Source organism: Nerophis ophidion, linkage group LG05, assembly GCF_033978795.1.
Source record: "Nerophis ophidion isolate RoL-2023_Sa linkage group LG05, RoL_Noph_v1.0, whole genome shotgun sequence".
Classification (NCBI taxonomy): domain Eukaryota; kingdom Metazoa; phylum Chordata; class Actinopteri; order Syngnathiformes; family Syngnathidae; genus Nerophis; species Nerophis ophidion.
Window position 1 is genome coordinate 25428424 of NC_084615.1, and position 13896 is coordinate 25442319.

The following is a 13896-nucleotide window of genomic DNA, read 5'->3' on the forward strand; positions in this document are numbered from 1 at the left end:
GAGGGCCAATAATAAATGTGCCGCAGGGGAAAAAAATGGTGTAGTCTCTAATGTTCTGCAGGGCAGTGTAGTCTTTGATGTTCTGAAGTTCACGCTGAACATTGCAATTTTTCTGCATGTTTGTTTGTGTGTGTTTACGTGTGTGCGTGTCCTTCTCATCAGCTGCAATTGTCTCCAGTGAGCAGAACCCTGTCATCATCATAGCGGTGGTGGCAGTGGCAGGAACCATCATCCTGGTGTTCATGGTGTTTGGCTTTATCATTGGGAGAAGGTACGTTCTCGGGGCCTCCATTGACGCGCCGTTTTTGTCAGTCTCTGATTGCCAGTTAGCTCTTTCATCATACACAGGCCCCCACATCACACAAACATACACAAGCACCAAACCTGCTACGGCATGTTGTAATAATGGTTGTTTTATTTATTTATTTCAATTAACATAACTATTTGTGTATGTGATGATCAATGCAGAATGCACCACACTCTTCTTTTCACCAACACAAAACCACCTTGCTCACATTCTATGACACACACTTCCATCTGCACGACTCGCTTGTTAATAAGGTGTTTTCTTTGGAGTCTGTTATCGGATCAGCAGGTTTAATGTCAAATATTGTGTGATAATTGTGAAATGTCAGAACCCAGTGAGTCATAGACTACAGTAACTAGCTTTTTCTTTTTCGATGACATCCGTATACTACAAATCTTTATTGTTTAGTCGTGTCTCATGTCGAAAATATTGCACTTTTATTATTATGTCCATTTAAACCGTGTTTTTTTAGATAATGCCTTCTGCCTTAAACAGGGGACAAACAACAATGCAAATATACAATTTGTCAGGCGTATTTGTTGTTGAACCCCAAGATGCAGAGATGGAGGCAGGCACTGAATGGGAAAACATGATTTAATTAAAACTAGACAAGAACAAACAAAAAGCACCCACGTGGGCGGAATAACAAACTAAGGGAGCTAGCACTGGAAGCTAGAAAACAAAGGAACTTTAGCATGGAAGCTAGTGGATAGCAAACAGAAAAACTGGAAATAACTTATGGCTAACAAGAACAGCTTACCGCTACGACAACCAGGACAGAATGTAGCACGACAGGTAATAGCTGAAAAGAATCACATCGACACGACAAGAGCAACATATGGCAACGACAAGTCCAAATGACAATACAATGATCCAGCAACTGACACAAGACAAAGGAGGTACAAATAGGAGCCGGCTGATTGGCAACGGGTGTGGCCAGATGCCAATCAGCCGCAGCTGAAGGGGAACACAGCACTCAGGGAACAAGACAGGAAGCTGACAAAATAAGAGTACTGGACAGCAACTAAGGACAGGAAATACTAAACCCACTGAGGAGGAACACAGCACTCAGGGAACAAGACAGGAAGCTGATAAATTAAGAGCACTTGACAGGAACTAAAAGACAGGAAATACTAAACACAGGAAACAGACAAATGCAGAGGAAAAAACTAAAACATAGACACACTGTCAGGGGCAAGCCTGACACAATTATTGAAACACAGTAATGATAGTTCAATATACAGTAAATATTAAACACATAAGATAATATAAATACATAGTCATATTTTAATTGATCTAATATTATTTTGAATATAATTGATTCATATTATAGATATTGTGGACATTTCTCTCCTCCGGGTTCCTCGGACCACCAAGCACTGACATGACAGTTCTGTTTTAGGGTTTAGAACACTGTTTTATTTTTCAATAGTTCAGTCTCTCATGTGCTTTCCAACAATTGTCTTTTCCTGGCTGTCTCTCGCTTTCGCTCTCGCTCGAGTTCCACCACCTCCCTCCTCCCCGGCTGTTGCCTTTTAACAGAGCGACTGGTGATTAGATAACCAGGCCTAGGTGGGCCATCTATGCACCTGTCGCAGATCTCAAAACCACACCCCTTTTCGCTGCATCTCCCCAGGCCACGCCTCCTCCACATATACATTGAACAAAAATATAAACGCAAGGGGTTTGTTTTTGCATTCATTTTTTACAAGTTGAAACGTTTTAATTATATACACTAAAGACCTATTCCTCTCAAAATATTGTTGACAAAACTGTCTAAATCTGTGTTAGTGAGCACTTCTTCTCTGCCAAGATAATCCATCCCACCTCACAGGAGTGGCATATCAAGATGCTGATTAAACAGCATGATTATTGCATAGGTGGGCCTTAGGCTGCCCACAATAAAAGGCCACTCTGAGATGTTACCGATGTCGCAAGTTTGGAGGGAGCGTGCAGTCGGCCTGCTGACTGCAGGAATGCCCACCAAAGCTGTTGACTGAGAATTGAATGTTCATTTCTCTACAATAAGCGTTCTTCAAAGGTATTTCAGAGAATTTGGCAGTACATCCCACCAGCCTCACAACTGCAGACCACGTGTAACCAAACCAGCCCAGGATCTTGGCATCCAGAAGTTGCACCTTCACGGGCTCAAGAACACTTCAGAAAACTACAGTTTGTTGCTACATCTGTAAGTGCAAGTTAAAACTACTATGCAAAGCCAAAGCCATTTATCAACAACACCCAGAAATGCCGCCGGCTTCGCTGGGCCTGAGCTCAGCAAAGATGGACTGATGCAAAGTGAAAAAGTGTTCTGTGGTCTGAACATTGTGTCCTCCGGACCAAAGAGGAAAAGAACCATCAGGACTGTTATAGGTGCAAAGTTGAAAAGCCAGCATCTGTGATGGTATGGGGGTGCATTAGTGCCCAAGGCATGGGTAACTTACACATCTATGAAGGCGTCATTAATTCTGAAAGGTACACACAGGTTTTGGAACAACATATGCTGCCATCTAAGCGCCGTCTTTTTCATGGACGCCCCAGCTTATTTCAGCAAGACAATGCCAAGCCACATTCAGCACGTGTTACAACAGCGTGGCTTCATAGTAAAAGAGTGCGGGTACTAGACTGGCTTGCCTGTAGTCCAGACTTGTACCCCATTGAAATTGTGTGGTGCATTATGAAGCCAAAAATACCACAACGGAGACCCCGGACTGTTGAACAACTTAAGCTGTACATAAAACAAGAATGGAAAGAATTCCACCTGAAAAGCTTCAAAAATGTGTCTCCTTAGTTCCCAAAGGTTTTTTGAGTGTTGTTAAAAGAAAAGGGTGATGAAACACAGTGGTGAACATACCCTTTCCTAACTACTTTGGCACATGTTGCAGCCATGAAATTCTAAGTTAATTATTATTTGCAAAAAAAAAAAAAAAAGTTTATGAATTTGAACATCAAATATCTTGTCTTTGTAGTGCATTCAATTGAATATGGGTTGAAAAGGATTTGCAAATCATTGTATTCCGTTTATATCTACATCTAACACAATTTTTTCCCAACTCATATGGAAACGGGGTTTGTATTTATTGCACATATAATATGCATTCCATACAATTTAACATGCAGTACAGGATCATTATTCCCCTGTATAGAAGTAGTGTGTGGGTGTGTGTCTACCCTTCTTGAGACATCAACAAGGAAAAGTACCGTCCATATGAGGACCGGTGAACACAGGTTAGGACCGAAATCATGATCCCAATAAGGAAAACCATTTCATCTAATAGATAATGTCTCATTTGCACCCGTGGTGCTGAAATCCGTCAAAATTAGGGTGGTCCCAAAAAAGGAGGGATTTTTCAAATTGACTCTGTGTCAAATGCTCCCCCTCTGGTCAACATATGAAATAACAAGTGTTTGTAAAAAATTGTAGTGCTCCCCCTCTGGCCAACATATGTAGTAACAAGTGTGTAAGATATTGAAATGCGCCCCTTTGGCCAAAATTAATTTTAAAAAATAAATATGTATATAGAGACATACTGTAATAATTCGAAGTAAATCATGAAGATTAAAAAACAATTACGAAAAAAAATACCTTAGAGCTTACCTTTTTTTATATATCTAGAAAGGTTGGTCCTAAAGAGGTAGGCATTTTTCGGAGGTCTCAAGAAGGTAACAAATACAAGAATGTGTGTGTGTTGTGTGCGTGCATGCCGCACCCTATCATTGTTGTTGTACCAGTCAGTGGCTGTCAACTCTCATTGCCGTATAGGACTTTACAGCCACAGTAGACGTTGTATCCATCCGGCCATCCAGGGCACAACTCCATGATCCTTGAGGACGGATGTTTACTGCTGCCCTCTGTGTTCTGTGTAGTGATTCTCATGCCAATGCAATTCAATCAATCAATCAATCAATGTTTACTTATATAGCCCTAAATCACTAGTGTCTCAAAGGGCTGCACAAACCACTACGACATCCTCGGTAGGCCCACATAAGGGCAAGGAAAACTCACACCCAGTGGGACATCGGTGACAATAATGACCCAGTGGGACGTCGGTGACAATGATGACTATGAGAACCTTGGAGAGGAGGAAAGCAATGGATGTCGAGCGGGTCTAACATGATACTGTGAAAGTTCAATCCATAATGGATCCAACACAGTCGCGAGAGTCCAGTCCAAAGCGGATCCAACACAGCAGCGAGAGTCCCGGTCACAGCGGAGCCAGCAGGAAACCATCCCAAGCGGAGGCGGATCAGCAGCGCAGAGATGTCCCCAGCCGATACACAGGCAAGCAGTACATGGCCACCGGATCGGACCGGACCCCCTCCACAAGGGAGAGTGGGACATAGAAGAAAAAGAAAAGAAACGGCAGATCAACTGGTCTAAAAAGGGAGTCTATTTAAAGGCTAGAGTATACAAATGAGTTTTATGGTGAGACTTAAATGTTTCTACTGAGGTGGCATCTCGAACTGTTACCGGGAGGGCATTCCAGAGTACTGGAGCCCGAAATGAAAAAGCTCTATAGCCCGCAGACTTTTTTTGGGCTTTGGGAATCACTAATAAGCCGGAGTCCTTTGAACGCAGATTTCTTGCCGGGACATATGGTACAATACAATCGGCAAGATAGGATAGAGCTAGACCGTGTAGTATTTTATACGTAAGTAGTAAAACCTTAAAGTCACATCTTAAGTGCACAGGAAGCCAGTGCAGGTGAGCCAGTACAGGCGTAATGTGATCAAACTTTCTTGTTCTTGTAAAAAGTCTAGCAGCCGCATTTTGTACCAACTGTAATCTTTTAATGCTAGACATGGGGAGACATGGAAAATAATACGTTACAGTAGTCGAGGCGAGACGTAACAAACGCATGGATAATGATCTCAGCGTCTTTAGTGGACAGGATGGAGCGAATTTTAGCGATATTACGGAGATGAAAGAAGGCCGTTTTAGTAACGCTTTGAATGTGTGCCTCAAAGGAGAGAGTTGGGTCGAAGATAATACCCAGATTCTTTACCGTGTCGCCTTGTTTAATTGTTTGGTTGTCAAATGTTAGAGTTGTATTATTAAATAGAGTTCGGTGTCTAGCAGGACCGATAATCAGCATTTCCGTTTTTTTGGCGTTGAGTTGCAAAAAGTTAGCGGACATCCATTGTTTAATTTCATTAAGACATGCCTCCAGCTGACTACAATCCGGCGTGTTGGTCAGCTTTAGGGGCATGTAGAGTTGGGTGTCATCAGCATAACAGTGAAAGCTAACACCGTTTTTGCGTATGATGTCAACTAGCGGCAGCATGTAGATGCTGAAGAGTGCAGGGCCAAGGACCGAACCCTGGGGAACTCCACACGTTACCTTAACGTAGTCCGAGGTCACATTGTTATGGGAGACACACTGCATCCTATCAGTAAGATAAGAGTTAAACCAAGACAGGGATGAGTCGGACATACCAATTCGTGTTTTGATACGTTCTAATAAAATATTATGATCGACAGTATCGAAAGCAGCGCTAAGATCGAGGAGCAGCAACATAGATGACGCATCAGAATCCATCGTTAGCAATAGATCATTAGTCATTTTTGCGAGGGCTGTCTCCGTGGAGTGATTTGCCCTGAAACCGGATTGAAAGGTTTCACATAGATTGTTAGACGCTAAGTGTTCATTTAACTGCTCCGCAACAATTTTTTCGAGGATTTTTGAAATAAAGGGAAGGTGAGACACCGGTCGGTAGTTTACCATGAGGTCAGGATCGAGGTTAGGTCTTTTAAGAAGAGGATGAATAACCGCTTTTTTGAATGCTAGGGGAACAGTGCCCGAGGAAAGTGATAAGTTTATAATATTTATCACTGATGGACCTAATAATACAAAGAGCTCCTTGATCAGTTTCCCAGGAAGTGGGTCAAGTAAACATGTTGTTTGTTTTATTCCATTTACACGTTGTAACAATTCCTCTAATGTTATTTCCTCAAAACGAGAGAAACTATTTTGGAGGGCAGCATCCGCCGTATATACCATCGTATCAGTGTTAATATCAATCAATCAATCAATGTTTACTTATATAGCCCTAAATCACTAGTGTCTCAAAGGGCTGCACAAACCACCACGACATCCTCGGTAGGCCCACATAAGGGCAAGGAAAACTCACACCCAGTGGGACATCGGTGACAATAATGACCCAGTGGGACGTCGGTGACAATGATGACTATGAGAACCTTGGAGAGGAGGAAAGCAATGGATGTCGAGCAGGTCTAACATAATACTGTGAAAGTTCAATCCACAATGGATCCAACACAGTCGCGAGAGTCCAGTCCAAAGCGGATCCAACACAGCAGCGAGAGTCCCGTTCACAGCGGAGCCAGCAGGAAACCATCCCAGGCGGAGGCGGATCAGCAGCGCAGAGATGTCCCCAGCCGATACACAGGCAAGCAGTACATGGCCACCGGATCGGACCGGACCCCTCCACAAGGGAGAGTGGGACATAGAAGAAAAAGAAAAGAAACGGCAGATCAACTGGTCTAAAAAGGGAGTCTATTTAAAGGCTAGAGTATACAAATGAGTTTTAAGGTGAGACTTAAATGCTTCTACTGAGGTGGCATCTCGAACTGTTACCGGGAGGGCATTCCAGAGTACTGGAGCCCGAACGGAAAACGCTCTATAGCCCGCAGACTTTTTTTGGGCTTTGGGAATCACTAATAAGCCGGAGTCCTTTGAACGCAGATTTCTTGCCGGGACATATGGTACATAATAGAACCCCGTTGTAGCTGGGACGCATTGTCTTTAATCTCCTTTCTAATGACTTCAATTTTCTTACTAAAGAATTGCATAAAGTCATCAGCTGAGTGGGTGGAGCTACTGGAAGGGGTCCCTTGTTGGGTTAGCGATGCTACCGTACTAAACAAAAATTTAGGATCGTTTTTATTACGGTGGATGAGATTTGAGTAATATTTAGCTTTAGCTAAGGTAAGCATGCGTTTATAAGTTATTAAACCATTACTCCATGCTTGATGGTGCACCTCAAGTTTAGTCGTGCGCCATTTGCGTTCCAGCTTTCTACATAATAATTTCTGAGCTCTAGTTTCTTCTGTAAACCACGGGGTGCGCTTTTTTGGAGCCTTTTTTAACTTTAGCGGTGCTATGTTATCAATGGTTTCGCGCAGGGCGTCGTTAAAGTTGTTAGTGAGGTTATCAATGGAGCCCACATATTTTGTGAATGGTGCCATTACCGAGGGCAGTAGGTCAGCAAGAGTTGTCGTTGTGGCCGTATTAATGTTGCGGCTGCTATAGCAGTTATTATTATTATTAGTTTGCCGAACATGCGTCTGAACTTCGAATTTTATAAGGTAATGATCGGATAATACTTTAGTATACGGGAGTATCGTAACTTTGGAAACGGTGATACCCCTGGCAAGCACTAGGTCTATCGTATTACCGTTGCGATGCGTGGGTTAATTTATTATTTGTGTGAGACCACAGCTATCAATTATAGTCTGGAGCGCTACGCACGGTGGGTCTGATGGGGTATTCATATGGATATTAAAGTCCCCCATTATGACTATATTATCGGCGTGTGTCACTAGATCAGCAACAAACTCTGAGAAGTCATTGATAAAGTCCGAACAGGGCGGTAGATAACAGCCAGGTGTAGAGGCAGCGGTGTGACAGACCTCATAGTAAGCACCTCAAACGATTTCTATTTATTATTTATGTTAGGACTAAGGTTTAAGTTTTCGTTGTATATTAGTCCGACCCCCCCACCCCTTTTAAGTGGACGGGCAATATGCGCATGTGTAAAGTTAGGAGGACATGCCTCATTTAGCGCAAAAAAGTCGTTTGGTTTAAGCCAGGTTTCGCTGAGACCGATGACATTAAGATTGTTGTCTCTGATAATATCATTAACTAACAACGTTTTGGGAGACAATGATCTTATGTTTAAAAAACCTATATTATAGGTAGTGGGCTGTTTTAGGGAATTTTTGATCAAATTATCCGTAGTAGCAATATTAATAATATTGTGTTTATTATGCCCAGTGCATTTAGTATAATTACGACCATATCTAGGAATTGATACGACGGGAATTTTCCGATTGTTTGATTGTTGCTTTGATAAACTGCACGCATCATGGTTAGCCACCTCAGTAACGGGGATTTTCCGATTGTTTGTTTGTTGCTTTGATAAACTGCACGCATCATAGTTAGCCACCTCAGTAAAACACATGTCCAACTCTGAAACACTCAAAGCAGAAAAAACTTGTTCTAATTTAACTGACTCCTTACCCAGACCAGTAGTCTCGCATCTTCCATTTAAATCCAGCTTCAGGATGGAGGGAAGTGGTGTTCTGTGGGAATTAGCCTTCTGCTTTGTTTTTAGCCCCGCTCGACATCCGCGTTTCCGATCACACCGCTGGCGTCTGCTCCGTAGACGGCCCCCGCTGCTACTATACTCCCCTGCTTCACAGGCCGCTGGATGTAGCCGCCGAATTATTCCCATGCTAGTTAGCACGTCTAGCAAGCACGCGTCTATCAGTCCAAAACGGCCCGATATGTCCACATCCAGAAGTGTCTGGCGGTCGTACGTGATCACGGAGTGACCACGATGTGAGCCAGCCATGAAGTTTGCAGAATTGTCCGGTATTTCTGCCAAATGTTCCATCTTTAGCAAGAGCTCCGCGATGTTGCAGCCCGTCCGGGCGCCGCCATCTTGGATTCCTTTTGAATTGTATTCCTTAAAGTATGCTTCTACTGTGTGTGTGTGTGTTCTAGAAACGTCTTAATAGGTTTATTGTAACAGAGCGAGAGACAGAATGTCCAAACAAAAGCATCAGATCAACTTTATAATTTGATTTTATTTTGTCGTATTTTCCGGACTATAAGCCGCACCCACAAAATTTTTGAATAAATATATATATTTTTTTTCATATGTTAACTACACTGGACTATCAGATATATATCATATGTTGTGAAATTATATATTAACAAACAAACCCCGTTTCCATATGAGTTGGGAAATTGTGTTAGATGTAAATATAAACGGAATACAATGATTTGCAAATAATTTTTAACCCATATTCAATTGAATGCACTACAAAGACAAGATATTTGATGTTCAAACTCATAAATTTAATTTTTTTTTGCAAATAATAATTAACTTAGAACTTCATGGCTGCAACATGTGCCAAAGTAGTTGGTAAAGGGCATGTTCACCACTGTGTTAAATCACCTTTTCTTTTAACAACACTCAATAAACGTTTGGGAACTGAGGAAACTAATTGTTGAAGCTTTGAAAGTGGAATTCTTTCCATTCTTGTTTTATGTAGAGCTTCAGTCGTTCAACAGTCCGGGGTCTCCGCTGTCGTATTTTACGCTTCATAATGCGCCACACATTTTTGATGGGAGACAAGTCTGGACTGCAAGCAAAGCCACGCTGTTGTAACACGTGCTGAATGTGGCTTGGCATTGTCTTGCTGAAATAAGCAGGGGCATCCATGAAAAAGATGTTGCTTGGATGGCAGCATATGTTGTTCCAAAACCTGTATGTACCTTTTAGCATTAATGTTGCCTTCGCAGATGTGTAAGTTTCCCATGCCTTGGGCACTAATGCACCTCCATACTATCACAAATGCTGGCTTTTGAACTTTGCGTAGATAACAGTCTGGATGGGTCGCTTCCCTTTTGGTCCAGATGGTAGAATGTTGAATATTTCCAAAAACAATTTGAAATGTGGACTCGTCAGACCACAGAACACTTTTCCACTTTGCATCAGTCCATCTTAGATTATCTCGGGCTCAGATAAGCCAGCGGTGTTTCTGGATGTTTTTGATAAATGGCTTTTGCTTTACATAGTAGAGCTTTAACATGCACTTACAGATGTATTTAGTGACAGTGGTTATTTGAAGTGTTCCTGAGCCCATGTGGTGATATCCTTTAGAGATTGATGTTGGTTTTTGATACAGTGCCGTCTAAAGGAATCGAAGGTCACGGTCATTCAATGTTGGTTTCCGGCCATGCGGCTTACTTGGAGTGATTTCTCCAGATTCTCTAAACCTTTTGATGATATTGTGAACCGCAGTTGTTGAAATCCCTACATTTCTTGCAATTGCATTTTGAGAAACATTGTTCTTAAACTGTTTGACTATTTGCTCACACAGTTGTGGACAAAGGGGTGTACCTCGCCCCATCCTTTCTTGTGAAAGATTGAACATTTTTTGGGAAGCTGTTTTTATACCCAATCATGGCACCCACCTGTTCCCAATTAGCCTGGACACCCGCGGAATGTTCCAAATAAGTGTATGATGAGTATTCCTCAACTTTATCAGTATTTATTGCCACCTTTCCCAACTTCTTTGTCACGTGTTGTTGGCATCAAATTCTGAAGTTAATTATTATTTGCACAAAAAAATGTTTTTCAGTTTGAACATCAAATATGTTGTCTTTGTAGCATATTCAACTGCATATGGGTTGAAAATGATTTGCAAATCATTGTATTCCCTTTATATTTATATCTAACACAATTTTCCAACTTATATGGAAACGGGGTTTGTAGAAAGATTTTGCAAATGTTTGTTTAAATACCTTAATTGATTCCAAACAGTGCCTCTAACAAGGCAGTAAAACAGCTGATCAGACAAAACAGAAAAGTAATTGATGTGTGTAGTCATCCTTTATTACAGACCTGGGCAAATTAAGGCCCGTTAAATTTTTCAATCTGGCCCGCCGGAAATCTCCAAATATTTTTTATTTATTTTTAAGATGGAATCTGTAGCTGCCATTATGATGTTCAGTGATATTTTCAAATGACCGTAAGTCTTAAATTATACAAAGTATTTCAATGGTTGGAATCTGCACTTTTGCATGATAATATAGTTACATGGTAATCTAATTCGTTACTATGGTAATCTACGTCACAGCAGCTCAGATGAGGTACCAAGCAGTGTAGGTGAGGATCGTTTCCACAGAATGTTTCCAGAGCGGCCAGCCTGAAATGTGGGTGTCAGGGACAGACGTAGAAGTTCTTAAGCTTAGTGATATTTAAGATTGTAGGTGGTTTTTTTGGGGTTTTTTTACCCATTGCATTCATATTTCGCTGATTGTTGCATTTTTGTTGCGTTTCGCTTGATTGTAAAATATGTTGGTGGGGGGTTGGCGGGGGGGTCATACGTAGTCAATATTCAGTGTTTTATCGTTCATAGGTAATATTGTAAATCCCACATTCTTTTTTTTTTCATGTACATTCTGGTGCGTCTCTTTCAGTAAAAAAAATAAAAATTCCATTACGGTTTTTAATGTGGTCTGTCATAAACTATTTTAGCATTCAATCAGACATTATTGTGAGGTTTTGTATTAGTTTTCCAAAAATTAGATATACCGGCCCGCAGACACATATTTTTCTCTAAATTTTGCCCCCGAGTCAAAATAATTGCCCAGGCCTGCTTTATTAGATGGATACAATTTTCTCCTTTTGAATAAGGTTCAAGATGTTTATGAGGATTTTTCTTCGTTGTACTTTGAAAACAGTTTGAACAGTTTCTTAAAACGTATTATTACATTGTGTGATTTTTTTTTTTTTGCTTAATCCGTTCCATTATTTAGCCTTTAGCAAAACAAAATCCACAGATTAGCCACACTTTTGTTAAAGTTAAAGTACCAATGATTGTCACACACACACACTAGGTGTGGTGAAATTTATCGTCTGCATTTGACCCATCCCCTTGTTCACCCCCTGGGAGGTGAGGGGTGCATTGGGCAGCGGCAGTGGCCGCGCCCGGAAATCATTTTTTGTGATTTAATCCCCAATTGAGTGCCAAGCAGGGAAGTAATGGGTTGAAAGCTTGGGAAAAATGTAGTGGCTTAAAAGGTAGTTTGCTTGAATGGAATTAAGTATTTAATTCATCAGAAAGCATCTGGACCTCGCTAATCTGTTATGTGCCCATGAAGTACATAAATTTGTCATGTTTAATTTTTAATTTTTTCGTCCTGTCCAGCTTCTCAGGCAAATCATATAGTTGGTATAGATGCCCATATCGGCTGTTCAGATTTAGTTTACAAAAGAGAAGTGTAGGATACTTCTTGTAGAAGTCGCTATCTTGCGGTTCCACAATTACACGTCAAGACCAAGCGTGTCGAGTTTACAAAGGGTTTTTTTAATGATCACCACAATACAGTTTTTGTTTGGACTTTTCAGTCTCTCTCTCGGCTTCCTCCTTCTCCAGCACCCGGCCGCTCACTGTTAAAGACAGCAGATGATTAGTCCAACACGTACCACCTGTGCAATCTAATCATCTGTCAGCTGTGTCTCGCAGTCAGTACATGCCCCGCCCCTGTCTGATGGCACTCTGTCTCAGCACCCTGGACAGCGGTGTTGACTTTCACTCCTGCAGTGCGCTAATCACAATCCCCTCACACATACCTCCACCGCCAGACTTAGGCCAGGACACCGTCCGGCCGCGCCCACTCCCCCACCCCGCATGAGAGCGGGAGAGGAAGTCCGCCTCGGCCATCTGCACTCCCGGCCTATGGATCACTCTGAAATTGTAGGGTTGTAAAGCGAGATACCAACGGGTGGTCCGCGCGTTGGCATCTTTCATGCGGTGGAGCCACTGGAGGGGCTTGTGGTCCGAGCAGAGGCTGAACGGACGTCCCAGCAGGTAGTACAGGAGGGCACCGACCGCCCACCGGATGGCGAGGCACTCCCTCTCCACCGTGCTGTATTGACTTTCTCGTTCTGAGAGTTTCCTGCTGACGTACAGGACGGGGTGGTCGTTGCCCTCCTTCTGCTGGGATAAAACATCTCCTAGCCCTCTGCCCGACGCGTCCGCCTGCAAAAAAAATGGGAGGGAAAAATCAGGCATGTGCAGTACTGGCTCCTCGCAAAGTGCTTTCCTTACCTTCTCGAATGCCTGCTGACACTGCTCCGTCCACTGGACCAGTTCTGGAGCACCTTTTCGGGTGAGGTCATAGTGGGCTGGTCAGGTCCGCAAACCGGGGGACAAACCTCCGGTAGTAACCCACCAGCCCCAAAAACTGCCTCACCTCCTTTTTCGTCTTCGGGGTTGGGCAGGCCGCAACTGCTGCGGTTTTGTCTATCTGAGGCCGCACCTGACCTTCCCCCAAGTGGTACCCCAGATACTGTACCTCCCTCCGGCCAACCGCGCACATTGCTGGGTTGGCGGTGAGCCCCGCCCGCCTCAGGGACTCGAGTACCGCCCCCACTCTCTGCATATGCTCCGCCCAGTTGTTCCCCTGGATGATGACATCATCCAGATAAGCGGCAGCATATGCCGCGTGGGGCCGCAGTACCCGGTCCATGAGTCTCTGAAAAGTAGCAGGCGCACCGAACAAGCCGAACGGAAGGGTCACGAATTGATATAAACCTTCCGGAGTGGAAAACGCCGTTTTTTCCTTGGACTCTGGAGACAAAGGAATCTGCCAGTAGCCCTTAGTCAAATCCAGTGTCGTGAAAAAACGAGCAGTGCCCAACCGGTCCAGGAGCTCGTCGACCCGGGGCATCGGGTAGGCGTCAAAACGTGACACATCATTCACCTTGCGGTAGTCTACATAGAACCGCACAGACACATCTTTCTTCCCTACGAGAACTATGGGGCTGCA

General features: G+C 43.0%; 1 protein-coding gene across 4 annotated transcripts in view; it reads left to right on the plus strand.

Annotated features, from left to right (window-relative positions):
* Positions 1-13896, plus strand: part of epha7 (eph receptor A7) — a 258157-nt gene that overhangs the window by 185837 nt on the left and 58424 nt on the right. For all 4 annotated transcript variants that reach the window (XM_061900384.1, XM_061900385.1, XM_061900386.1 and 1 more), the window contains one exon: positions 163-271. In XM_061900384.1, coding sequence (XP_061756368.1) covers positions 163-271 — 109 coding nt within the window. The remainder of the gene's footprint in view (positions 1-162; positions 272-13896) is intronic.